The sequence below is a fragment of the Protopterus annectens genome, chromosome 4.part1, assembly GCF_019279795.1.
Source record: "Protopterus annectens isolate FY-2018-M chromosome 4.part1, PAN1.0, whole genome shotgun sequence".
In the NCBI taxonomy this organism is placed as follows: Eukaryota; Metazoa; Chordata; order Ceratodontiformes; family Protopteridae; genus Protopterus; species Protopterus annectens.
The window spans coordinates 275105983-275133853 of NC_056734.1; the positions used below are offsets into that span (position 1 = coordinate 275105983).

Consider the following 27871-nt stretch of genomic DNA (forward strand, 5'->3'; position numbering starts at 1 on the left):
AACAAGATTCACAAATTAGTTTTACTCAAACAAGTTTCATAAATCAGTTGATGTGAAGTTGTTCAATCTCGCCGTTTGTTCTTTACACGTGGGTTCGGAGCCGATCCGTCGGCCACTTTTCAAGCTCAAGATCTTTGAGTTGGCTCGAGGCACAGTCCCTATCCCATGCTGCTCTCCTACCAACCCCAGATCTAGTCTGCTGCTGCAGTGGATCGCACGATGTTTGGAAGAAGTTCGGGCCAGTAACCTTCTTTATTATCTTAAAAGAATTTAAAATTACTTATTAGACTATCAGGGATCTGATACTTGTGAGACTTCTCATATTTCTTGTAATTGTTGTTCAGTGAGTTAACTGGAAGTTATATTTTTGTCTTTTAATTCGGAGCGATTGCTCCTAGGCCTTTAGCCTTTCTTGAGTTGCATTTACTTGACAGGGCTCTGTCAAATTTAATTCCCTATCCCCTTATTTTACCTCTGAGCCAAATCATTGTGTTGCAGCCGGTGTCAGAAGTTTTAAAGTCCCCGATCCTTAAGTTGAGCCGTTCTTCCGGTACCCTTTCCGACATCGATGTGGACCGCGTGGTGCAGAGACTTTTGGTGAACCCGGCCCTGGCCAAATTGCTTTCAGCTTCGACCCAGTTGGCTTTGAAGCCTACAACCCCCCCCCCCCCACCACGATTTCTGCTCCTCCTCCAAGGCCAGTTGAGCCTTCGGAGCCGGAAAGAGAGGATCTGATAGTGGTAGAACCCTCGGAGCCAAGGCCTGTTTCAGTGCCCTCAGCCCCATTGACCTTGACTTCTTCAGTTCCGATCGAAGAGTCTCGGAGCTGAAACTCTCTCGCTGGTTCCTGGGGAAAGAGTCGAACCGACGCTTCGGTTCCGAGTCTCCCTCTCGAGGCTTCGGCGCAGATGAGCTCGGTTCCATCCTCTGGTTCAGAGCTCGTGGTCTCGACCCCTGGGAGGTTGCCATCTTCTTCGGAACCGGCAGACTCCTTGGGTCGGGAAACTGGTGCCTTCGATGCCATGAGGAGGGTCATGTCTGCTAAGACCCTTACCTTTTCGGATCTTTCCTCTTTCTCCCCTAAAGGGCCGCGTTCTCTCCTTACACCACAGGTCCCCACCAAGCGTCAAGACCCAGAGCCTCAGGTAACCCCATTGGGTGACCCCTGCTTGACTGAGACTTCACCAGACGCCCCCCACTGATGAAGTCCACAGAAAAATACTGTGCAAGAGGAGGCATTTAGATTCCCCTCAGGAATCCTTAACATCAGACACCGATTTGGAGGAATCAGAAGGGTCCCCACGGTTCTCCTCTGAGGATCTTATTTGCAGACATCCTGGAAATATTAAGGCAGAGGGGTGACTGGCAGTCCCTTGCCCCTACTGAGGATGAGTCGGTGCTCCTGAAGGCCTTTGGGTCTCAACCTTCCACCTCTTGGGTTACTCCGCCCTTTGACGAATTAATGGACTTGGTCGCTGGAAGGGCGTGGGAGTCTTCTGATTCCATGGAACCAGTCCCTCAGAGGCCCAACAAATTTATCACCTCCCCTCAAGACAGGTCTTTTCTTACGAAGGGAGTCCCCGTTGATGCCATAGTGGTGGCGGCAGCCACCAAGAAAGAGATGTCAGAAACCTCTTCTTCTGTTCATCCTCCTAATAAAGACTGTAGGACTATGGACAGATACAGGAAACGCATCTTTAGTTCTGCAACATTTGCAATGGGATCACTCAAGCATTTGACCCACTTTACCCGTCTTCAACGAGATCTCCTCAAAGTGCTTGGAGATACTCTACAGGGCAAAACAGATGATGCTGTTTCGGAGAAAGTAACGGCACAGCTTAACACCCCTTAATTCTATTGTGAACTCGTCCATGCGGCTTATTTCTTATGCAGCCGATGGATCGAGCCGGGCAGCAGGTTCAGCGATAGCTCTGCGGAGACAATCCTGGATGCGCTTATGCTCCTTTGCAGAAGCCTTCAAGTCTTCCTTTGTTAATACCCCATTTGATGGCTCTTCTTTGTTTGGGCCTAAAGTCAAGGAGACACTCACTAGGTGTGAGCAGGAAGGAAAGACTCTATATGCCATAGGAGTCTGTTTTTCCACCCCCACTAGACCGTACCCCAAAGTGCAGAAAGGTGGAAAAATGTGGTTCCGAAAGTCCCAAGGAGCTTTCCAGAACACACGTAGTGAACCCCCCCTCCAGGAGCAGAGGAGGGGGGTATAATGGTAGACGCTGCCCAGGCAGCAGAGGGGGTCCGCAGAACCAGGGTGACAGGGAGCAGTTCCTTGGCAAGCCCTATCAGCGCTCCTGAGAGGAGGCCCGACCATCCTGCTCTGGAGGCAGTCGGGGGTCGCTTAGCTTTATACCCAGACGAATGGCTAGGAATTGCATCAAATTCTTGGGTAAAAAGCATAATTACCATAGGTTACATCATTCCCTTTTCAGAATCCCCTTCCATTCGTGCAAGAATCCCAGACGTTCCACCCAGTCTATGGAATCCAGCAACCATAGAAATTCAAAGGCTGCTAGAAAAAGAGTCCTCCAGCCAGTCCCGGTAGACCAGGTAGGATCCGGAACTTACTCCAGGTTCTTTTTAGTTCCAAAGAAAACAGGGGACTGGAGGCCCATCTTAGACCTCAGCAAACTAAATACCTTTGTCAAAAAGGAAAAGTTCTGGATGGTCACACTTCAGTCGATACTTCCGTTTCTCGAAACGGACGATTGGATGTGCTCTATAGATTTCAAGGATGCGTACTACCACATCAAAATGGCCAGACCATCCAGAGATCACTTGCGTTTCTGGCTGGGGGCCAGTCGCTACCAATTCTGAGCTCTCTGCCCTTTGGTCTCACCACAGCCCCCAGAGTGTTCACCAAATGTGTGGCAGTAGTCACGGCTCACCTGAGACGTTTAGGATTCCGGGTGTTTCCATATCTTGACGACTGGCTCCTCACCGCCACCACCAGGCATCAACTAATTCGCACCAGAGATTACACTATCAACCTGTGTTCCAGGTTAGGCATAACCTTAAATTTTGAAAAATCTGCTTTATTGCCATCGCAGCATATTTCCTTTATAGGAGCAGATCTAGACACCACCACCTCCCTGGTCAGATTGCCTCAAGAAAGAGTAATATCTTTGCGAAGTCGTGTCCCATTTGTTAATGGAAAGGCGTGTTCCGGCATTCCAAGTTTTGAAGCTGTTCGGCACCATGGCAGCTACACTCATAGCGGGTCCTCTGGGACAAATGCACATACTGCAATAGCTACTATTCACACAGTGGTCTTATCAACAGCTTCCAGTGTCACACAAGATTCTTCTGACAAATGCTTGCAAAAAGGACTTTCTTTGGTGGTTGAACAGCCACCCAAGTTACTGTAGGCCACCCATTTGTACTTCCCCCTCCCACAGCCACAGTGACCACAGATGCTTCCCTGATAGGGTGGGGGCCGCTATTTCAGGGAAGAACTGTCCAAGGCACTTGGTCAGACATGGAATCTCATTTGCACATCAATGTCTTAGAGTTGAGAGCGGTATTTCTAGCGTTGCCACACTTTCACGACTGTCTAATTCGAGAGACAATTGCAATACAGACAGACAACATGTCGGTAGTCTGGTACATCAACAAGCAAGGGGGAACCAAGTCTTACCCCTTATGCCGAGAGGCCCTGAGACTTTGGCAGTGGGCTGTATCCACTGGGCGCTTTCTGATAGCAATGCACATACCCGGGTCATCCAACGTGATAGGGGACAAACTGAGCAGAGCCATTCTGTTGCCTCAAAGAACGAGTCTGCAGGAAGGATATTACGCAGATGGGGCCAGCCTTGCTGCGACTTTTTTGCATCCTCGATGAATGCCAAATGCAGAAGCTACTTTACACCGGGGGACAGCCCAAGGGACTCAGTTGTACATGATTGGCCCTTGGGTCTCTTATATGCCTTCCCTCCAATCCCTCTGATTCCCAGATTCTTACAGAAAGCCAAAAGCCTGGGAAGGACTGTTATTCTAATAGCCCCGTTTTGGCCTTGGCAGATATGGTTCCTCTTCCTACAGCAATACCAAGTGGAAGAACTTTGGGTTCTGGACCCAATGCCAGACCATCTGACTCATTTGTTGGGAATTCTTCATCCCTCTCTTGTCTCCCCCAAACTGATAGCTTGGCTGCTCCACTTCCCAACCTAGCCAGGTCACATGATTGTCTCCAGCGGTTCAACATATTTTAGTTTCCTCTCACAAAGTCTCCACCAGGAAACTTTATAATAGCAAATGGAGGCGATTTGTTCATTGGGCTTCTCAGCATGGTCTTGATCCCTGTGTTGCCCCTATTCATAGTATTCTGGAATTCTTGACTTCGCTCTTTCACGATGGTGCTGCAGCTTCTTCGATAAGGGTTCAATTAGCTGCCATATCTAACTTCCATGTGGGATGCAGTGGCTCAAACATTATGTCCCACAGATTATGTAAAGCCTTTTTGAAAAGGACTCATCACCTTATGCCACCTATCAGACATCCTGTTACTCCTTGGAATCTGAATTTGGTGCTATCTCAACTCATTCTTCCACCTTTTGAGCCTGCATCATCTTGTCCTTTGAAGTTCCTTTCTTGGAAGACAATTTTCCTAGTGGCTATTACTTCGGCTCGTAGAGTTTCTGAACTACAAGCACTTTCTATCAGGCCCCCATATCTAGTCTTTCACCCCGACAGAGTGTCTTTAAGAACAAATCCAACCTTTCTTCCTAAGGTCTGCTCCGAGGCAAATTTGAACCAGTCTATTGACCTTCCTACTTTTTTCAGACATCATGCTAATAGAATGGAGTACATGTTACATAAGCTTGATGTTCACAGACAATTGAGGTTTTACTTGAATAGAACAAAAGAATTTAGGAAATCTGATCAACTATTCTTTTCCTATGCAGACAATGAGAAAGGTTTGGCGGTATCCAAAGTTACATTGTCCAAACGGATTGCTGATTGTATAAAATTTGTATATTCTTCAGCTAAGCAACCTTTAGAACGTGAGGTGAAAGCTCATTCTACCAGGGCTGTTTCTGCATCTTTAGCCCACGCAGCCCGTCTACCTTTGGGCACCATTTGTGCAGCTGCTACTTGGTCCAAACCTCATACGTTTATCTCTCATTACAAAGTGGACAGGGCCTCCAGGGACAGGGCTTCCTTTGGTTCCACCGTTCTCAGGAATATACTCCCGTGAGCCGCCCAGGATTAGGATGCTACCCACGTGTAGAGAACAAACGGCGAGATTGAACAACTTCACATAAAGAAGTTATGTTCTTTCCATAACGTTCCATGTGAGTTGTTCATCTCGCCTTTGTTCTTACACTCCCTCACACCTTCCCCCGCCAGGTTATGGAAGAACAGGTATGACTGGTGGTCTGGTTGGTCTTGCTAGTGCCCTTCCTTCCAACCAGATTATTGTTTAGCTATTGTAAATAGTTATGTACTATGTATATTGTTTATAATTGGTTGCTTAGTGTGTTTTTTTCTTGCTGGTACAGCAAACTAGATCTGGGGTTGGTAGGAGAGCATCATGGGATAGGGACTGTGCCTCGAGCTAACTCAAAGATCTTGAGCTTGGAAAGCGAACGACTCAGAGCTGATGGATCGGCTCCGAACCCACATGTAAAGAACAAAGATGAGATGAACAACTCACATGGAATGTTATGGTAAGAACATAACTTCTTTTTTTCTAAGGGAGCAATTGGTGTAAGTAAATAAGAACTGTGCGCCTTCCTATAAATTCTGACAGGTGAATGACATTTTTTCTCTCCATGAGTACTTTTTTTTTTTAGTCCTCTTGCTTGCTTAATACTCAACTGTACTGTTTTACAAAACTAATATTTTAGAAATGCTGTTTGGTGGAAAGTTTTGTATATGCATATCATTGATAAATATATATTCTGATTTTAGGCAACCTAGCAAGCACTTTGGGACAACACAAAGGCCCAATATTTGCATTAAAGTGGAACAAGAAAGGAAATTTTATTCTTAGTGCTGGTGTTGATAAGGTACATATTGGTCTGTTTATAACTTGAAGTAATTGTTTCTTACAAGTGAAGAGTTTTGCATACGTGTATACTGTTATCTGGCGCAATTATTTTTTGTTTGAGAGCACCTTTCCATTGCATTATTAGTGAAGTGCTGTTTTCAAGTTGCTTTTGCAGGCTCTGTAGGAAGAGGCATTTGGGGTAAGTATAGCACATTTTTGTATGTAGGAATTAAGTACATTTAGTGTATTTTTCTTTCTTTGATCAATTATTTTATTGTTTACTCATGTATTGATCTACAATTGCAAAAAATTAAAAAAAAAAAAAAAAAAAAGAATTTTCAAACAGATTTTATTCCAGTACATATTCTGCACTCTCTCAACCTCCCCTGTCCCCACACATTTGTATCTGTAGATGTTCTTCATGTTTCACTGTTGCAGTCATCACACTTGGGTTATCTGCCTGCAAGTAGCCCTCAGTCGGCCCAAATACCAGAGTCTTGGGATTTCTGCATCGGATGCTGTCTCTTCTTCCATGACGTCAGGTCATCAGGGGTATAAAACATGCAGCCAACCCCATTACATCAGCTTTTCTTGCCGAGCAGAGCCTGAAGCAGAAGCAGCAAGTGCCGGTCGGCCGCTACCTGAAATTTTCTTTATTCGTGTTTCAGACCTGAAGTCTTCTAAACCTAAGTACCCCGTTGGGGATCCTTTTTTCTTGCTCTAACCGATGTCAGAAAAAAATTATAGTTCTCTTGCCTGTGGAAAGCAAATACCTCACAGAGATTTTCATTCTTACTGTGTCACCTGTTTAGTCCCAGACCACGATGTTCCTAGCTGTCGGTTTTTGTCCCCTGTTCAATGCCCGAACTATTAGTCTTCGGGCTATCTTTGTTGCTAAGTTCTTTTGCTCTCGTTCTCCGTATTCCAAAATGGCTTTGATAAGCCGTCCGACTACCGATCTTCCGAAAAAACGTAAGGATAGACAGAGACAGACCACATAGGTCCAAAACTGCCGACGAAGCTTCCGTTAAGCTAGTCGCCAGTCCGCCGGTACTCAGTGAGGCACTTTCGCAACCCGATACCCGCTTCTACAGATTCGCAGGCCTCTACTGAGACCCGTTCGGAGTCCGGTATGCCGCAAGATGCTTCTTTGACTATGTAACCTGCGGATGTCTCTACCTTGGATGGGTCCAGAGCCGCTGTGCAGGCACCGGCTTCTGAAGGTGTATTCAGGCCTTCCGATGTTCATATTAAACCGACTACTTCGTTACAAACTAAAACTACCGAATTTCTCAGGCCCAAAGTTAGCACTACACCTAGGAAACCGACGACCAAAGCGCATTCTCAGGCCCCCATGCCACAGAAACAAATGCTTAGAATGGCTGAAGACCTTATTACTTTAATTAGGGGAAGCCAGCCTTCCCCCTCTAAAAGACAAAGAATTGATTTTGCTTCTTATTCTTCAGATCATGAGTCCGATGACTCTGACCTCTCTGATTACCAGAACATACCTTTATCTACCTATGAGGATTCTGTTGCAGAGGATTCCATTCCCTCTGCCTCCCCACCAGAGGATTTTTTTTTCGGTGAAACCCTGCATACCCTCAGAGAGCATTTCTGCTGGGAATGCCAGGACTACCCACAGTCCAAAAAGAGGCTCAGGGAATTTTTAAACTTGCCTCAGCGCCTCTAACTATCCCTCCTGTTCTGGAAATTGTAGATGATGTCTTCATGGAATCCAGTCTTACCCTTGATACTTTGCCACCAGCTCCCAGAAAACCTGACATTTACTGCAGAGTACCCCAATCTCACAAATTTCTATTTAAGAATCCTACTGCGGATCCAGAGACCATTTCCCAGGGACCTAAAGGCATTAAGGCTACTACAGCCAAAAACCTTACCCTTTCGGACTGGGATTCTAGGGCTTTAGACAGATGGGGGAAGAAGGTATACACCTCTGCTACTCATGCCATCAGGGCTTTAAATTGCCAGTTTCACATGTTAAAGTACCAGCAACATATTATGGAACTAATTAAACAAAAAATGATGTTGATTCCTGATTATGCAGAACATAAAGATTTACAAGAGTTAATGCATTCTGCAAACCAAGTTGGAAAACATACTTTGCAGTGTGGTTTTGATGCTTTAGAAGCATCTTGCTGGGCTGCTGTCACTGGGTCTGTTCTTAGAAGGCATGCTTGGCTAAAGGAACAAATCTTACCAGACCATGTCAAAGCAAAATTACTAGATGTTTCATTAAACCAAGAACATTTGTTTGGCACTAAAGTGGAAGTTGTCCTTAAATGATGGAGGAAAAAGCTAAATCTATGCAAACTGTTAAAGATTTCCTACAGGTACAGCCACCTAGATTCAGTAGGCATTAAACTTCAAAAAACTGGTCCTTTACAGTTCCTCCCAGACCTTCTCAGTCCAAACCCAGGGGCAGCAGACCACCAAGACTACATACAGTCTCAGGGTATGCACAGATCTAAACAATGGAGTGCTCCCACCTCAAAAACAGGGAGTAATAAGCCACCATCCTATGGAAGAAGTTCACAATGACTTGTCCTTCATCCTTCCCAGCCTTGCCAAAGTACTTGCACCCTTAGGAGTAAAACTCGCCCTGCATGCAAAAAACTGGGAGTACATTACCCAGGACAGATGGGTCTTGAGCATTGTATCCCAGGGATACAGATTCTACTTCCACTCACTGCCAACCCCAAGTGGATTGCCAGACCTCCCCCAAACCAGTGGGCAGAGGCCCAAAAGCAAGTACTTTCTCTTTTCAGTATCAAAGCTATTCTCCCTGTCCCAACAGACCAAAGGGGACAGGGTTTCTACTCCAGACTGTTTTTGGTGCCCAAAAAAGAAAACTCTTGGCGCCCTGTTGTGGATCTGTCTATTCTCAACACCTTCCTGGTGGTTCCAAAATTCAAAATGCTTACTCTCCAACAGCTGCTTCCTGTACTAGCCGAGGACTCCTGGCTAGTCACCCTAGACTTAAAAGAAGCTTATCTGCACATCCCCATAAGGGAATCTTGCAGGATATATCTACGTTTCAGAGCAGGCTGTATGCATTATCAGTTCTCTGCACTTCCCTTTAGCTTATCTACTGTGCCCAGGGTATTCACAAAATGCCTGCCTCCAGCCATTGCATACTGTAGGCAGAGAAAAATTCAAATTTACCCATTCTTGGACGATTGCCTGATTCAGGCGGACAGTCAGGAATGACTACTTCAGCACCTGACATTTGTAAGAGACTTCTAACCTCTCTGGGGTGTACCATCAACAAAAAGAAATCACATCTGGTACTTAGCCAAAAGATTGTATTCCTGGGAGCAAGCTTGAACACAACTTCTCAGATGGCATTCCTCACTCCAAAAAAACAGATTTATTTGGCAAACTACTTCAGTCTACTGGCCACCCAAACTCAGCTGTATGCAAGAAAAATGCTGCAAGCCCTAGGGTTCATGGCCTCTTGCATTCTGCTAATTCCATATGCAAGACTGCATATGAGGAAACTTCAGTGGTATTTAAAAAGTCTCTGGTGTCAACATTCTCAGGACCCGGAAACAATGATTCCTATCATTCCTTGCCTAAAGACAGAGGCCTGCTACCACAACAAGGGACTCCCTTTCACTCAACCCCCTCCCCCACCCAAATCCTGACAACAGACGCATCAGACTATGCATGGGGGGGGGGGGGGGCTCACATGGCAGGCAAATGCATTCAAGGCAAATGGAGCCCAAAACAAATGCATCTGTATATCAAGAAAAAAAATGTCTGTAAAGAATGCACTGACAGCCTTCAGATACCTTATCCTTCCAGGACAACTATTGTTAAAGACAGACAACACCACAGTTATGTGGTACATAAACATGCAGAGGGGAACTCATTCCTACCCACTCTGCAGGTTAGCCATGGCTCTGTGGAGCACAGCCTTGAGCAAATCAAGTGCACCTGCAAGCTCAATTCCTGCCAGGCAAACTAAATTCACTGGCAGACGACAAGCAGAAATCTGATGGACCCACATGAGTGGAAATTGGAAACCAAATCATTCAAGCTTCTGATCCACAGGTGGGGGGGCACCAGAGGTGGACCTCTTTGCTTCCCCCCAGGAACCATAAATTGAGCAAATTTTGCACCAGAACTCCCCACAGCCAAGCATGGAAAGTGGATGCCCTATCATTTACATGGGAAAACCTCTCAATCTGTGCCTTTCCACCTCTGCCCCTCCTCTCGAAAGTTCTGCTAAAGATCAAACAGAACAAGCCAAGGACAATCCTGATTGCACCAGACTGGCCAAGCCAGCACTAGTACCCACTTTTACGCAGTCTGACAGTAGTGCCACCCTGGCACCTGCCTCAGACCCCTTCCCTGCTGTCCCAGCAGGAGGGCCAGTTTTTGCTTCCTGAGCTGCAAACCCTGAACCTAGCAGCCTGGCTCATCCCCTGAATACATCACCAGCAACCCTCCGCAAACAGGTGCTGGTTGTCATCCTTGAGGCCAGGAGGCATAGTACTAGGAAATCCTATTCAGAAAAGTGGAAAAGATACTGTTCTTGGAGCCAGTCTCAGGGAAAGGACACAACCGTGCCCAGCTTGCCTCAAATCATAGATTATCTAACAGAACTGCTCCACAAAGGCCTATCCTTCTCTTCAATTAAGATTCATGCCTCTGCCTTCTCAGCTCATTACAATACTGAGCCACCTCTCTTCTCTCACCCTCTGGTCAAACAGTTCCTGAGAGGAACCAAAAATTTAAACCCCCCGTGGAGAGCTCCCACTCCAGCCTGGGACCTTAACTTTGTATTGGAGAAGCTCACGCTTTCCCCCTTTTGAGCCTGATGCTACAGGAGAGTTAAAATTCCTCTCCTGAAAAACGGCCTTACTTCTAGCCATCACTTCAGCAAGAAGAGTGTCTGAGTTGCAGGCCGTTATGGCTGTGTAACCTTTCATCATCTTCCATGCGGACAGGGTTTCCCTCAGGACTAACTTATCATTTATGCCCAAGGTGGTATCTAGTGTGGCTTTAAACCAATCCATCCATTTACCAATATTTTTCCCTAATCCTCAGAATAAAGGGGAAAGGATCCTGCACTCCTTGGATGTGCACAGGCAGCTTAGGTTCTACCTTGACAAGACTAAACCTTTCAGGAAATCTGACCAGCTGCTAGTCAGCTTTGCTACAGGGGCAGAGGGCGAGGCCATTTGAAAGCAAACCATCTACAAATGGATAGCACACTGCATCCATTTCTGCTACAAACACCATGGAAAACCTACCCCACATGGGGATCAGAACCCATTCCACTAGGGCTACCTCAACCTCTACAGCATTTCTCAGGGGAGTCCCCACCAGGGATATCCTGGAAGCTGCAACCTGGAGTTCTGTACACACCTTCAGCAAGCATTACCACTTGCCTATTTTTTCTAAATCCAGAGCTGGATTTGCTACAGCAGTCCTACAAGGCCTGCTAGCCAGCCCTAATACTTATTGACTGCCTCCACCCTTCCTCAGCTTTGGAAATGTACCCAAGTGTGATGACTGCAACAGTGAAACATGAAGAATATAGTACAGTTGTGTACACTTACCATAAATGTAAATGTTCGAGTATATTCACTGTTGCAGTCCTGGTTATCCTCCCTCCAGCCCCCTCACTTTTCTATACTTTCTACCTTTCCTCTTTTTTTGGCCATATTTTATGGCAATGGTATTTACTTTTTATTGGAGGTCTTCCACACCATGTAATTGCTTCCTATTTTAGGGGCTCCTGACATCTGGGGCAAGAAAAACTGATGTAATGGCGTCGGCTTCATGTTTTATACCCCAGACAACCTGACGTCATGGAAGAAGCGACAGCATCTGACGCAGAAATCCCAAGACACTGGTATTTGGGCCGACTGAGGGCTATACTTGCAGGCAGATAACCCAAGTGTGATGACTGCAATAGTGAATACACTCGAACAGCTACATTTATGGTAAGTGTACACAGCTGTACTATCTTGTTTGCTGTACCATACAGTCACCACGTACGGTGTCGTTTAGAAGCATCACTTAATTTCCAGCAAGCAGTAGTCGAGCATATTTCTTCTCCCCCCTAAACAGAGTAGATGTTCATCGTGTTACCCGGCTGCAGTCATCACACTTGGGTTATCCTGCCGTCAGGCGGTCCCGCAGTCGGCCCGAATTCCAAAGTCTTGGTCCGGCGTCGCTTGCTGTCGCTTCTTTCCTGACGTCAGTGCGCCAGGGGTATATGAGGCATCCAACGCTATTTTCTTCAGTCTTTCTTGCCGCGCGGTGCCCGAAGCAGAAGCAGTTCGTAAGTGCCGGTCGGCCGACACCTGAGATTTTCGATTTGAATTTCAGTCCGAAGTCTTCAATAAAGCTAAGTACCCCGTTGGGGAACATTTTCTTGCCTCAGTCCGATGTCAGAAAAAGTTAACAATTGCATTTCTTGTGTGAAGCAAATACCTCATAAGGACTTTCATTCCTATTGTATTCCTTGCCTAGGCCCAGACCACGATGTCACAGGTTGTCGGTTTTGCACTAGGTTTAATAAACGAGCTATCAAACGCCATTTTGACTTCGCACGGCATTACTTTGGTAGGAAATTTAATTATATCATGCCGTCGGAGCAGCCGACCGCCACTCATAAAAAATGCAAGGATAAGGACAGGCAGCCTAGGAATAAGCCAGACACCGAGGCCTCAACTGGGCCTGTCGCAGGTTCTCCGGTTTTCAGTGAGGCGCCTACGCAGCCCCTGACGACCGCAGAGCTGGAACCACAGACAGCTGCGGATTCCCATGTGGAGTCTACTAGGCCGATGCAGCCTTCTACCGACACCGGAGCAGAACTAGACACCGGTGCAACGGAAACACCTTCGGTTACTGAAGGTGTCTTCAGACCGACTACACTCACCATTAAATCTTATGCTAAACTAAAAACTCCTTTAAAACCAAAGAAAACTGTACATCAGTCTACAGTTCAAGGCCCCATGCCTAAGAAACAGATGCTTAAGATGGCTGAAGATTTGATTACCCTTATCAGGGGTTCCCATCCCCCTCCTGATAAAAGACCAAGACAAGAGGAGGATTATGCATCCTCTGACCAGGTTTCTCACTCCTCAGATTCTTCTGAGGAACAGGATTACACTTTTCCACCTTATGAAGATTCTGATGCTGAAGACTCTATTCCCTCAGCATCTCCCCCTGAAGACTACTCCTTTGGGGAAACTTTACATACCATGAGGGAACATTTCCACTGGGAAGGCCAGGATTACTCAGATTCTAAGAAAAGGCTCCGAGAGTTCCTTTTACTACCCCAGCACAGACCTCTTGCTATCCCTCCTGTTCTGGATATTGTGGATGATGTTTACTTGGAGTCTAGTTTAAATCCAGACTCTCTTCCTCCTCCTCCAGCCACACCAGACAGATACTACAGAGTACCTGACTCTCACAAATTCCTTTATAAAAGCCCTGTAGCTGACCCAGAAACAATTTCCCAGGGTCCTAAGGGAGCAAAAGCTTCTATGGTTAAAAATCCTGTGCCCTCTGAAAGGGATTCCAGAGCCCTAGATAGATGGGGAAAGAAAATATACACCTCAGCTACTCTGGCTATGAGAGCATTAAATTGCCATGTTGAAATATCAACAATTTCTAATGTCTCAGTTAAAACAAAAAATGAGCACACATTCAGAGCTGCCTGAATTCAAAGAAATGCAGGATCTGTTGCATGCAGCTGAACAGGTGGGCAAACATACTTTACAATGCGGATTTGATTCATTGGAAGCTTCTTGTAGAGCAGCTGTTACTGGCTCTGTCATACGTAGGCATGCTTGGTTAAAAGAACAAACCCTCCCTGACCATGTTAAAGCAAAATTATTGGATGCACCTTTACAACAGGATGTATTATTTGGTGTCAGAGCAGAAGAGGTTTTAAAGAAAATGGAGGATAAGGCAAAGTCTACGCAAACGGTCAAGGATTTTTTGCAGGTACAACCCCCTCGATTCAGCAGAAATTGGCCAACAAAAAACTGGTCCTTTCCAGCTTCAGACAGATCACAGAGGGGCAAATACAGACGTCCAAGGGGCAGAGGTCAGTCACAGGGCCCTTACAAACCTCGTCAATGGGGTTCTGCTACCCAGAAAGGAGGAGAAGACAGGTCCCAAGCTAGCAGAAGACAAACACAATGACTCTATCCTCAAACGATCAAGCACATCTCTCCTGGCAACTCCCCTGGGAGGAAAACTAGCATTCTTTGCAGACAACTGGCACATCATCACAAAAGACAAATGAGTTCTAAACATTGTCTCTCAAGGATACAGATTCCACTTTCATACCTTACCAAGGAACAAAGGAATGCCAAACCTGCCACCAAACCAATGGGCAGAGGCACAAAAACAAATTACAGCTCTCATGAACATGAGAGCCATTCAACAGGTACCTACACAGGAGCAAGGACAAGGATTTTACTCGAGACTCTTCCTAGTCCCAAGAAAGGACAAAGCATGGAGACCCATTCTGGATCTTTCAATTCTGAACACCTATCTGCAAGTACCAATATTCAAGATGCTAACACTACAGAAGCTTCTTTCCATGCTGGGCAAGAATGCTTGGGTAGTCACTTTGGACCTCAAGGAGGCATACCTGCATGTCCCTATCAGACAAAATTGCAGAAGATACCTCCGCTTCATTGCAGGTTCAACGCATTATCAATTCTCTGCACTGCCCTTTGGCTTATCTACTGTGCCCAGTGTCTTCACAAAATGCCTGGCACCAGTAATTGCATACTGCAGACAAAGAGGAATTCAAATATACCCATACCTGGACGACTGCCTTATTCAAGCAGAAAGCAAAGACATTCTTTTAAAGCATCTGGCATTTGTCAAACACCTTCTAAGTTGCCTAGGGTACACAGTAAACGAAAAGAAATCAAAACTAGTGCCCTCACAAAACATAATATTCCTGGGTGCCAGCTTGAATACAACGGCCCAGATGGCTTATCTCACGCCAGACAAGCAACGACAGCTGTTTCAATATTTCTAAATAATGGCAACAAAGACCCAACTCCCTGCAAGAAAAATTCTGCAGGCCCTGGAATTCATGGCATCTTGCATACTACTAATAGCATTTGCAAAACTGCATATGAGGAAATTACAATGGTACCTGAAAAGTGTATGGACTCAGCACAGCCATAGCTTGGAAACAATGATACCACTCATTCCCTGCCTTCAACAGGAGTTTCTGTGGTGGGCATAGGCATGTCACCTTAACAAGGGTCAACCTTTCACCTTACCCACAGCCAGGCAAACTATGGAAAACTGCCCTACTACTAGCAATAACCTCAACTAGAAGAGTCTCAGAGCTACAGGCACTAATGGCAGTGGAACCTTTCATCATTTTTCATCAATACAGAGTCTCTCTACAAACGAATCCTTCCTTTATGCCAAAGCTGGTATCCAGTGTGGCCCTAAACCAAACCATTCACTTGCCCACCTTCTTCCCAGAACAAAGGAGAAAGACTCCTGCACTCTTTGGACATTCATAGGCAATTACGTTACTACTTGGATAAAACTAAGGCTTTCAGAAAAACTGACCAGCTTTTTGTAGCCTATGCTACAGGATCACAAGGAAAAGCTATCTCAAAACAGACCATTTCAAAATGGATAGGACATTGCATACGTTTTTGCTACATACATCATGGGAAACCAGTACCTGCTAACATTAGGTCCCACTCCACCAGGGCTACAGCTACATCAGCAGCCTTTCTCAGGGGAGTGCCAACCAAGGATATTCTGGAAGCTGCTACTTGGAGTTCAGTGCACACCTTCACCAAACACTATCACTTACCTCTATACTCTTAAGACTAGAGCTGGTTTTGCCACTGCAGTTTTGCAGGGCTTACTAGCTTCTTCTAACCCGGTCTGACTCCACCTCCCATCCTTAGCTTTGGGATTCAACCCAAGTGTGATGACTGCAGCAGGGTAACACGATGAACATAGTACAGTTTTGTACCTACCATAAATGTAGATGTTCGAGTGTTCACCCTGCTGCAGTCCAGGTTACCCTCCTTCCATCCCCTCTGAACTAGCTAAACTTATCTCTACCACTCTATCCTATACTACCTCTGTGGTGTATTTGCTTGTGCCTAAGGGTTTTGTTTTATTTTTATATAGCTAAATGTATGTATATATATATATATATATATATATATATATATATATATATATATATATATATATATATATTGCCTACCTATTGGTGGCACCTGACATCTGGGGCAAGAAAAACTGAAGAAAATGGCATCGGATACCTCTTATATACCCCTGGCACACTGACGTCAGGGAAGAAGCGACAGCAACCGACGCCGGACCAATACTTTGAAATTCGGGCCGACTGTGGGACCGCCTGACGGCAGGATAACCCAAGTGTGATGACTGCAGCAGGGTGAACACTCAAACATCTACATTTATGGCAGGTACAAAACTGTACTTTGTCTGTAGTGCTTGGTAAGAAAAAATATATTTCTGGCTACAAAACCTTGGCTCATTTGTTTTACTTTCTTAAAAGATAAGCAGTGTTCAACCCTAGTTTAGTTGAAGTTGTTTGAATGCTTTTTGAGGTGCTCCCATAATTCTTCCAACATATTTTCTCTGAACTGTAGTGGCATTTCCATGACTGATGTGGAACACCCTCTCTAATCAATGAAGACTGTCTTTGATCTTTGACATGTCAGATGTTAACTGTATGTGGCTCGTGCTACTTCATGTTGGTATTTCTTTTTTAAATCACTTTGTTAATACCGTCCTTTAAAAAAGTGATGAAGCTTAGTTTATGTACTTGTAGTATTTTGATTGATCTTCAGGATTACTACAGCCAGTGAAGATTTCTTCTAAGGCCAGTCTGTAAGCACAGTTCTTCTGAGTACTGTCTCATATTTGGGTCTATAATATGTAATCGAAGACTAAAAACGACACAAAAATCTCAAAGCTGCAGTTCATCAAACGGCCAAATCACCAATTTCTTTCCAAGAGAAAGAAATCAGTGGGCCAACAGCGAACACCACAAAACAAACACTTTTAAGTGGGGGGGCTTCGCCCCCACACACCCCATCGTGGGGGGCTTCGCCCCCACACACCCCATCGTGGGGGGCTGTCCCCCCACACTCCCCCAACTAAATATTCTAACTCCGAGATCACACTACAGTCGGGGAAAGGCTAGATGTAATGGAACTGTCACCTAATTTCTTTCCCTTGGAAAGAAATCGATGATTTGGCCGTTCGATGAACTGCAGCTTCGACATTTCTTTGTCGACTAAAAGTGAGTCGATGTTTTCAGTCTTCGAACATATGATATAGACTGTCATATGTGCTTTAAAAGCATTGTTATCAAACTTTGCTGATAAATGCTAGAAATATTTAAAGCAAAGTCTAAGAAAGAAGATATTTCTTAACATATGAAAATGTAAAGGGCAGAAAAAAAGACTGAGGTATGATACCTAAAGGATTCTTCCACTGTAGGATGTTCATCGTGTTTCACTGTTACAGTCATTACATTTGGGTTATCCTGCTGGCAGGCTACCCGCAGTCGGCCTGAATTTCAAAGTCTAGGTCTGGTGTCTGTTGCTGTCGCCTCCTTCCTGACGTCAGTGCGCCAGGGGTATAAAAGATGCAGCCGACGCCATTTTCTTCAGTTTTTCTTGCCCCTGATGTCAGGTGCCCCAAAAAAGGTAGGCTAAAAATATGTCTATAAAGCATGCAAGCAGCAAGTAACAAGTTTCCTTCATCTACAAGCAAATACACCACATAGGTTGTATAGAATAGAGAAGTACAGATAAAGTCCAGCAAAGATAAGGGGGATGGTGGGTGGGTAACCTGGACTGCAACAGTGAATGCACTCGAACATCTACATTTATGGTAGGTACACAACTGTACTATGTTCTTCATGTTTCACTGTTGCAGTCATTACAATTGGGTTGAATCCCAAAGCTAAGGTTGGGAGACTGGAACTAAATAAAATTAGGAGCAGCTATGAGGCCCTGCAGGACTGCAGTGGCAAAGCCTGCCCTGGATTTGAAGTGGATTTGGATTTAGAGTGGTAAGTGGTAGTGCTTTGTAAAAGTGTGCACTGAACTCCAGGTTGCAGCCTCTAAAATGTCTTTGGTTGGCACTCCTCTGAGGAAGGCTGCTGCTCTGGTTGAATGTGGCCTAATGCCCTTAGGCACTGATTTGCCATGTTGAGAATAGCATAAATGAATGCAGTGACCTATCCACTTTGAAATAGTCTGCTTTGAGATAGCCTTTCCTTGTGATCCTGCAGCATATGCTAGCAGTAATTGCTCAGTCTTTCTGAAAGCTTTGGTTCTGTCCAAGTAGAAGCTCAGTTGTCTGTGTATGTCCAAAGAATGCAGAAGTGTAATGACTGCAACAGTGAAACACGAAGAACATAGTACAGTTGTGTACACTTACCATAAATGTAGATGTTTGAGTGTATTCACTGTTGCAGTCCTGGTTACCCTCCCTCCAGCCCCCTGTTTTTCTCTTACTATATCTCTACTTTCTTTGACTATGTTTAAAAGCCTTTTTGGTGTATTTGCTTTTGTTTGGAGGTATATTTTTATGTTTTTAATTACTTGTATATTTTGCTCCCCATTTGGGGGGCGCCTGACTTCTGGGGCAAGAAAAACTGATTTAATGGCATCGGCTGCATGTTTTATACCCTTGACATCCTGACGTCATGGAAAAAGGGACAGCAACCGACGCAGGTCCCAAGACTTTGTTAATCAGGTCGACTGAGGGCAACCTTCTAGCAGATTACCCCAAATGTAATGACTGCAACAGTGAATACACTCGAACATCTACATTTATGGTAAGCGTACACAACTGTACTATTCTATCCCCTCTGCCTCCCCGCAAGATGATTTTTCCTTTGGGGATATTTTGAATACTCTTAGGGAGCACTTTAAATGGGAAGGTCAGGGCTTCCCTCACTCTAAGAAGAGGATCCGGGAATTTTTAGATTTGCCACAGCATAAACCGCTGGCTATACCTCCTGTTTTGGAAGTTGTGGATGATGTTTTCATGGAAAATTCTTTAACTCCTAATTCTGTTCCTCCTGCTCCCAGAAAAACTGATAGGTATTATAGGGTTCCTGATTCTCATCAATTTCTTTTTCGAAACCCTTGTGCTGATCCTGAGATTATTTCTCAAGGTCCCAAGGGTGTTAAGGCTACTATTGTTAAAAACCCTGTACCTTCTGATAAGGAGTCTAGGGCCTTGGACAGTTGGGGTAAAAAGGTTTATACCTCTGCAACTCTTGCCATTAGATCTGTGAATTGTCTTTTCCATATGCTTATGTATCAGCAGCATACTTTGTAGGCTATTAAGGCTAAGCTTGGGGATATTCCTTCCATGTCAGAGAGCAAAGAATTACAAGATTTACTAAATTCTGCCACTCTGGTTAATAAGCATTCTCTTCATTGTGGTTTTGACACCTTGGAGACTTCCTGCAGAGCAGCAGCCACTGGTTCCGTTATTAGAAGGCATGCTTGGCTTAGGGAACAGCCTCTTTCTGAACCTGTTAAATCTAAATTACTGGATGTTCCTTTGAATAAAGACCACCTTTTTGGTAACAAGGCTGAGGAGGTACTGAAAAATTTGGAGGATAAGGCGAAATCTATGCAATCTGTAAAAGATTTCCTTCAGGTTCAGCCTCCTCGGTTTAGTAGGCATTGTCCTTCCAAGAACTGGTCTTTCCCTGATCCTGGCAAGCAGGGTCGCTCTAGGCCTAGGGGTTACAGATCTTCCAGAGGGCAGGCTTCTGCCCCTCAAAGGACTAAACAATGGCATCCTTCTGCTGCTAAATCGGGGAGATGTCCTTCATGGATGCATCTGCAGTCATAACAAGTGGGTTGTCCTGTCGTCAGGCAGCCCTTCAGTCGGCCGGATTCCAAAGTCCGGGTCCGGCTTCGGCTGATGTCGCACTCCACCCGACGTCATCTCTGTTGGCTCGGTATAAAGGCATCAGCCGACGCCATTTTCCTCAGTCTTTCTTGCCGCGTGGCGCCCGAAGCAGAAGCTGTTCGCAAGTGCCGGTCGGTCGGATCCAGAGATTACTTCTACCGAATACTACTTCGAAGACTTCTAAAGCTAAGTACCCCGTTGGGGACTCTTTCTTGCCTCAGCCGATGTCAGAAAAAGTTAACAATTGTTTAAACTGTGGGAAACAAATACCTCATAAAGATTTCCACTCTTACTGTCTGCCTTGTTTAGGCCCAGCCCACGACGTAGCAGCCTGTTCCACCTGTGCTTCTTTCAACCGACGAACGCTTAGGCGTCGGTCGGAGTTTGCAGAACAGTTTTTCGGTTCTGATTTTGCGTACATTATGCCGTCGGATCCTCCGACTTCCCAATCTACCAAAAAACGCAAAGATAAAGACCGACACTTTCATGGTCCGCGGTTTCGGCGAAACCATGGTCAAGCAAACGCGAGTGTCTCGGTTTCGGCGAAACCGAGAAAACTGAACAAAGTACAGCTGAACCTATTCCTACAACTGAGGCCCCTGCTACAACTCTTGAATCGACCTCAGAAATTTTACCCACTACGGTGGTTGACTTAACAGACACCATCCCCTTGGATGTCTCTACCCCAGCACGTGGTGCTGCTAGGCCTCCAGCAGCCATGTCCATTAAGGCCTTCGCCAGGGCTAAAGCAGCCAAGACTACTAAAACAGTGCGTGTTAAACCCCCACATCCAGGCCCTCTTCTAGTTCTCAAATGCTTACTTTGGCAGAAGATTTAATTTCTTTAATTAGAGGATCTCAATCTCACCCAGACAGGGCCTCTCAGCCCCCAGAGAAAGAGACCTAGGGCAGAGCCCCCCGAGCCAGTGTCCTCTGATGATTCTGCTGATGAATCAGACATAACTGACCAGCCAGAGGCTCCCTTCTCCAATTTTGAAGATTCTGATGCTGAAGAATCCATTCCAGCTGCTTCCCCACCAGAAGAATTCTCCTTTGGGGAAACCTTGCATGCCATGCGAGAACAGTTCCAATGGCAGCAACAGGATTTTCAGACTCCAGAAAAAGACTTAGGACTTTTCTGCACCTCCCACAGCACAGGCCCTTAGCTATACCTCCTGTTCTCTCTGTGGTGGATGATGCTTTCAATGATGTTTGCTCGCTCCAGATTCTTTACCCCCAGCCCCTGCCAAACCAGACAGATTTTACAGGGTACCAGATACTCATCACCACCTTTACAAGGCTCCACTTGCAGACCCAGAAACTATATCCCAGGGTCCCAAGGCAGTAGCCGCGACCATAGCTAAAAACCCTATTCCTTCTGAAAGGGAAGCAAGGTCATTAGACAGATGGGGTAAAAGGTCTACACTTCAGCTACTCTCTCAGCTAGAGCTTTAAACTGTCAGTTTCACATGATACAATACCAAGAGTTTATGCTTGATCAGTTAACTAAAAACTAACCACTGATGAATCTCTTGATAAGAAATATGTATTAGAGATGGTAAATAACATACAACAGGTTAGCAACCATTCCTTAAAATGTGGCTATGATGCACTGGAGGCTTCATTTAGATCAGCCATGACAGGCACAGTGATAAGAAGGCATGCATGGCTAAAGGAACAAGCTTTACCGGATCATGTTAAAGCTAAGTTGCTAGATGCTCCTATGGACAAGACAAGTTTGTTTGGTACACCTGCCCAGCAGGTTATGAAGAAAGTGGAAGAAAAGGCAAAATCTGTTCAAACTGTTAAAGATTTCTTGCAGGTTCAACCCCAAGGTTTAGCAGGAACTGGCCTGCCAAAAATTGGTCCTTTCCTGACTCCACAAAATTTCAAAGGGGCAGGAATAGACGTTCCAGAGGCAGAAACCAATCCAGAGGAGGTGCCTACAGAGGAAGACAGTGGCAAGGTAACAACAGAGGCACAGACACAGCCACTGCCACTACATCAACACAACCACAGTGACTTAACCCTAAATCCGCCTACCAGGGAACAAACAGCAGCTCCTCTAGGCGGAAAGTTAACCTTATTTTCAAAGAACTGGCACTACATAACAAAGGACAAGTGGATTTTACAAACCATAGAGCAAGGTTACCGGTTTCACTTCCACACTTTACCAGTCAAAAGAGGAATGCCAAATCTACCTCCAAATCAAAAAACAGAGGCTCTACGCCAGATAATGGAGTTAGCAAACATGAGAGCTGTGGAAAGAGTGCCAACAGCAGAGCAAGGAAAGGGTTCTACTCCAGACTATTCCTAGTTCCAAGAAAGGAAAAAGTTGGAGACCAATTCTCGACCTGTCCACCTTAAATACATACATCATTGTCCCAAAATTCAAAATGCTGACCCTACAGCAACTTCTTCCCATGCTGGGCAAGGAGTCTTGGCTGGTAACTCTAGATCTCAAGGAGGCATACCTGCACGTCCCCATTCGACCAATCTGCAGAAGATACCTCAGATTTCTTGCAGGATCAGAGCACTATCAATTCTCAGCATTGCCTTTTGGCTTATCTACTGCCCAGAGTATTCACAAAATGCCTGGCATCAGTAATCGCCCATTGCAGACTTCAGGGAATTCAAATTTACCCATACCTGGACGACTGCCTGCTACAAGGGGACAACAAAAGCAAGCTGACAACAGATTTACAAAGGGTCATTTACTTGCTACAAGCACTGGGATACACAGTCAATTTACAAAAGTCAAGGCTGATACCATCCCAAACAAGGACATTCTTGGGCTGAATTGGACACAGTAAAACAAATGGCATTCCTGACTACAGAAAACAAAAAGAACTTCCTCTTTACTTCTTGGCACTAACAAAACTGAACAAGTTAACAGCAAGAAAAGTACTGCAGGCCTTGGGCTTCATGGCATCATGCATAATCTTGGTTCCATTTGCCAGACTACATATGAGAAAACTACAGTGGTACCTAAAGAATTTATGGTCCCAACACAGACACAGTCTAGAAACAGAAATCCCACTAATTCCATGCTTAAAACAGGAGTTCCTATGGTGGGCTCAGGCATGCCAGTCAAACCCAGGCCTACCCTTTCGCAGATGTCAAGCAAGCCAGACCATCACAACAGACGCTTCAGACCTAGGATGGGGGCCCACATGCTGGACAAATGCGTGCAAGGATTGTGGACACAGGATCAACTTCAACTGCACATCAACCTAAAAGAAATGCTGGCAGTAAAACTGGCAATCCAAAAGTTCAAACCATTTCTCAAAGAGGGCCAGTTGATGATAAGGACAGACAACACCACAGTCATGTGGTACATCAACAAACAGGGAGGCACTCATTCATACCCCTATGCAGAATGACCTTGGAGCTGTGGACCCTGGCACTCAGCTACAACATCCAGTTACAGGCAATATTTGTACCAGGGAAAGACAATACCCTAGCAGACATATTAAGCAGAACCACTCGGATGCCCACGAATGGAAGCTTCACCCGGACATCTTCAAGACCATCTCAAAGAAATGGGGAATGCCACAGATAGACCTATTCGCATCACCTCTCAATCACCAGCTCAAAAATTCTGCACAAGGACATTCCACCCATTAGCATGGAAAGTGGATTCGCTCTCCTTCAACTGGAAAGGCCTAACAGCATATGCATTCCCGCCTCTTCCTTTGATACACAAGGTACTACTGAAAATCAAGGAAGAACGTCCAAGGATAATCCTGATAGCTCCAAACTGGCCAAGACAACACTGGTACCCACTACTGAGGAGCATGTCTCGGAACAATATGTGGACAATTCCCCTGATGCCTTTGATGCTAACGCAGAACAACTACAGCATCATACATCCACACCTAAAAACCTTGCAACTGACTGCATGGAACATCACATAACAGCAGCTATTCCAGAACTTTCCCAAAGAGTTAAAGACATTATTCTTGAAGCACACAGACCTTCAACAAGAAGGAACTATGCTGGAAAATGGAAAAGGTTTGTAATCTGGAGTACGGAAAGAGGAAAAGATGTGTCAAACATAGATATGCCTAACATTCTGGAGTATCTGGCCGAACTTCTTCATGCAGGCCTGTCCTACTCCTCCATCAAGTTGCATGCATCAGCTATTTCAGCAGAATACAGCTTTGATACACCTGTTTTTTCGCACCCTTTGCTCAGGCAGTTCCTCAGAGGAATCAAGAATGTAAAACCTCCAAGGAAACCACCATTACCAGCTTGGGATTTAAACTTTGTGCTAGAAAAGTTGACACTATCACCCTTTGAACCAGCAGCAACAGCAGACCTACAACACCTGTCATGGAAAACTGCTTTCCTACTGGCAATTACTTCAGCAAGGAGGGTTTCAGAACTACAGGCCTTAATGGCAGTGCAACCCTTCCTAATCTTCCACCAAGATAGAGTGTCCATGAGGACTAATCCTACATTTATGCCCAAGGTGGTATCCAGAGTGTCTTTAAACCAGGCAAACCACCTACCTACCTTCTTTCCCAACCCACAAAACAGAGGGGAAAGAATACTGCATACCTTGGATGTACATAGACAGCTACGCTACTACTTGGACAGAACAAAAAATAGCAGAAGGACTGACCAACTTTTTGTAGCCTATGCAACAGGAAGGGAAGGAAAAGCTATTTCCAAACAGACAATCTCCAAATGGATAGGAAATTGCATACGATTCTGTTACTCCTTCCATGGAAAACCAATTCCACAGAACATAAGACCTCATTCTACAAGGGCAACAGCCACTACCACAGCCTTCTTACGAGGAGTGGCAACCAAAGACATTATTGAGGCGGCTACTTGGACCTCCGTGCATACATTTGCCAAGCATTATAATTTGCCTCTATATTCCAGATCCCGAGCAGGGTTTGCCACTGCTGTACTGCAAGGGATCCTAAACACACCATAATCTACTTTTATCCTCCTCCCTAGTTGGCTATGGTATTCTACCCATTGTTATGACTGCAGATGCATCCATGAAGGACATAGTACAGTTTTGTACCTACCATAAATGTAGATGTCCGAACTGGATAGCATCTGCAGTCAGGATTACCCTCCCTCCTTCCCCTCTGTGGTACTCCTAGGGTGTTTACCCTTCTAATAGCTAGCTGTTGGGGGGGAGTCTTTTATGGTGTATTTGTTTGTGTATATGTACATACATGCTTATTGTTGTGTTCACCTCTATCTATTTGGAAACATTGGCATCTATCCAAATTTTAGCCTGCAAGAGGGCTACTGGCATCTGGGGCAAGAAACACTGAGGAAAATGGCGTCGGCTGATGCCTTTATACCCGAAGGCCAACAGAGATGACGTCGGGTGGAGTGCGACATCAGCCGAAGCCGGACCCGGACTTTGGAATCCGGCCGACTGAAGGGCTGCCTGACGACAGGACAACCCACTTGTTATGACTGCAGATGCTATCCAGTTCGGACATCTACATTTATGGTAGGTACAAAACTGTACTTTCTAAGCCAGCTTCCCAAAGCAAGCATTCTCAATGACTCCGACCTTCTTGTGCCTACCTCTGCGGGCCCAGGGTTTCTTTGGGGGGAAGGTTAGCCAGGTTTGCAGGGGTATGGTCAACCATCACAGATGACAAATTGGTACTCAACATAGTAAACCAAGGTTACAAGTTGTAGCGAATCAAATTTCTTCTCTACTGACTATGAGGGCTATAGAGCCAGTTCCTGCAAATCAGGCAGGCCTAGGTGTTTACTCAAGACTTTTTCTGGTACCCAAAAAAGGGGGGCACCTGGCGCCCTATTCTGGATCTGTCTATCCTGAACACTTTTCTAGCAATTCCCAAATTCAAGATGCTTACTCTTCAACAGTTACTACTAATGCTGGGTAAGGATTCATGGCTGGTAACTTTGGATCTCAAGGAGGCTTATCTGCACATCCCAATAAGGGAAAGTTGCAGGCAGTTTCTTCGTTTCAGGGCTGGGGAGCAACACTTCCAATTCTCCGCACTGCCCTTTGGCTTATTTACTGCACCCAGAGTTTTCACAAAGTGCCTGGCACCAGCCGTTGCTTTTTGCAGGCAGAGGAACATTCAGATTTATCCTTACCTGGACGACTGTGTCATTCAAGCAAACTCTCCAGAACAGTTAAAAGATTTGGACTTCTGGAAGAGCAATCTCACTTTTTTGGGTTACACTCTCAACGAGAAGAAGTCAAAGTTGGTTCCTACAAGGGAGATTGTTTTACTGGGAGCGAGTCTGAATACAGACACCCAGATGGTATTCCTCCATCAAGACAAACAACAAGATCTGTTGGCTTATTTCAAGAACTTGGCAAGCATGACCCAGCTCTCTGCAAGGCAATTCCTGCAGGCACTGGGGTTCATGGCTTCATGTATCCTGATGATCCCATGTGCAAGGCTGCATATGAGAAAACTTTAATGGTTTTAACACACACAGGACTTAAACTTGATTCTTCCCCTTATTCCCTGTCTACAACTGGAGTTTCTCTGTTGGGCAACAGCCTGTTCTCAGAACAAGGGTCTGCCTTTCCGCCCACCACCTGCCAGCCAGACTCTCACCACAGACGCCTCAGATTATGCATGGTGGGGTACATCTGGATGGCAGGGGCATACAAGTGACTTGGAGCACCCAACAGATTCATCTGCACATAAACTTAAAAGAATTGATGGCAGTGCAGCAGGCCTTGCTGGCTTTCATGGACCTACTCTACCCTGGGACTCTTCTGATCAGGGCAGACGACACCACAGTCATGTGGTACATCAACATGCATGGGGACTCACTCTTACCTCACTCTTACCCTTTGTGCAGACACAGCATGAAACTGTGGTCCTTAGCAGCTTCCATGGGCATACATCTTATAGCTCAGTATCTTCCAGGAAGGCTAAACTCCTTGGCGGATCAATTGAGCAGACATGTTCTGGATCCTCACGAGTGGCAACAGAGCAAGATCATTTTCCATCGCATCACTCAGCATTGGGGCACTCCTCAGGAGGATCTTTTCTCCTCTCACACCAATCATCTCCTTCCAACCTTCTGCACCAGGGAGTTTCACAACAAAGCATGGAGAGTGGATGCTTTGTCCTTCCCTTGGACACAACTCTCAATTTATGCCTTCATCCCTCTGCCTCTTTTTCCCAGGGTGCGCTAAAGATAAGGGACGAAAAACCAAAGGCTTTACTTATAGCATCAGATTGGCCCAGGCAGCATTGGTATCCCCTCATTCGCAGCCTTTCCCAAGCTCAGCCTTGGCATCTTCCCCTGGTACCAGATCTGTTGGTTCAGGGCGGGGGAAGGTTTCTTCATCCTCATCTTCAAAATGTGCATTTAACTACCTGGCTAATACTTTAAATCTTTCCCAGCAGGTGATTGAGGTTCTTCATGAGGCCAGGAGGCCTAGCACCAGGAAATCCTATGCAGATAAATGGAAAAGATTTTGCTCTTGGATGCAGACTAAAGGAGAAGAGTCTTCCCAACCTTCTCTTTCCCTCATTATTGATTATCTAGCAGGTTTGCTTAATGGTGGACTTTCCTTTTCTTCAGTTAAGATTCATGCTTCAGCAGTTTCTGCTCATTGTTCTTTTGAACAACCTTTTTTCTTACCCCTTGATGAAACAGTTCCTGAGGGGAGCTAGCAATCTTAAATGTCCCAGAAGAGCTCCTACTCCTGCTTGGGATCTTAATTTTGTCCTGGAGAAGCTTACTCTTCCTCCCTTTGAACCTGCTGCCACTGCAGACTTAAAGTTCCTTTCATGGAAGACTGCCTTTCTTTTGGCTATTAATTCCGCCAGAAGGGTTTCGGAGCTGCAAGCCTTAATGGCATTAGAACCTTTCATTATTTTTCATACAGACGAGGTTTCTCTGAGAACTCCCTCCTTTATAC

The 27871-nt window shown here is 45.4% G+C and overlaps 1 protein-coding gene across 2 annotated transcripts in view; it reads left to right on the plus strand.

The window, feature by feature from the left end:
- Positions 1-27871, plus strand: part of TBL1XR1 (TBL1X receptor 1) — a 3130276-nt gene that overhangs the window by 2192267 nt on the left and 910138 nt on the right. For both annotated transcript variants that reach the window (XM_044070133.1, XM_044070134.1), the window contains one exon: positions 5929-6026. In XM_044070133.1, coding sequence (XP_043926068.1) covers positions 5929-6026 — 98 coding nt within the window. The remainder of the gene's footprint in view (positions 1-5928; positions 6027-27871) is intronic.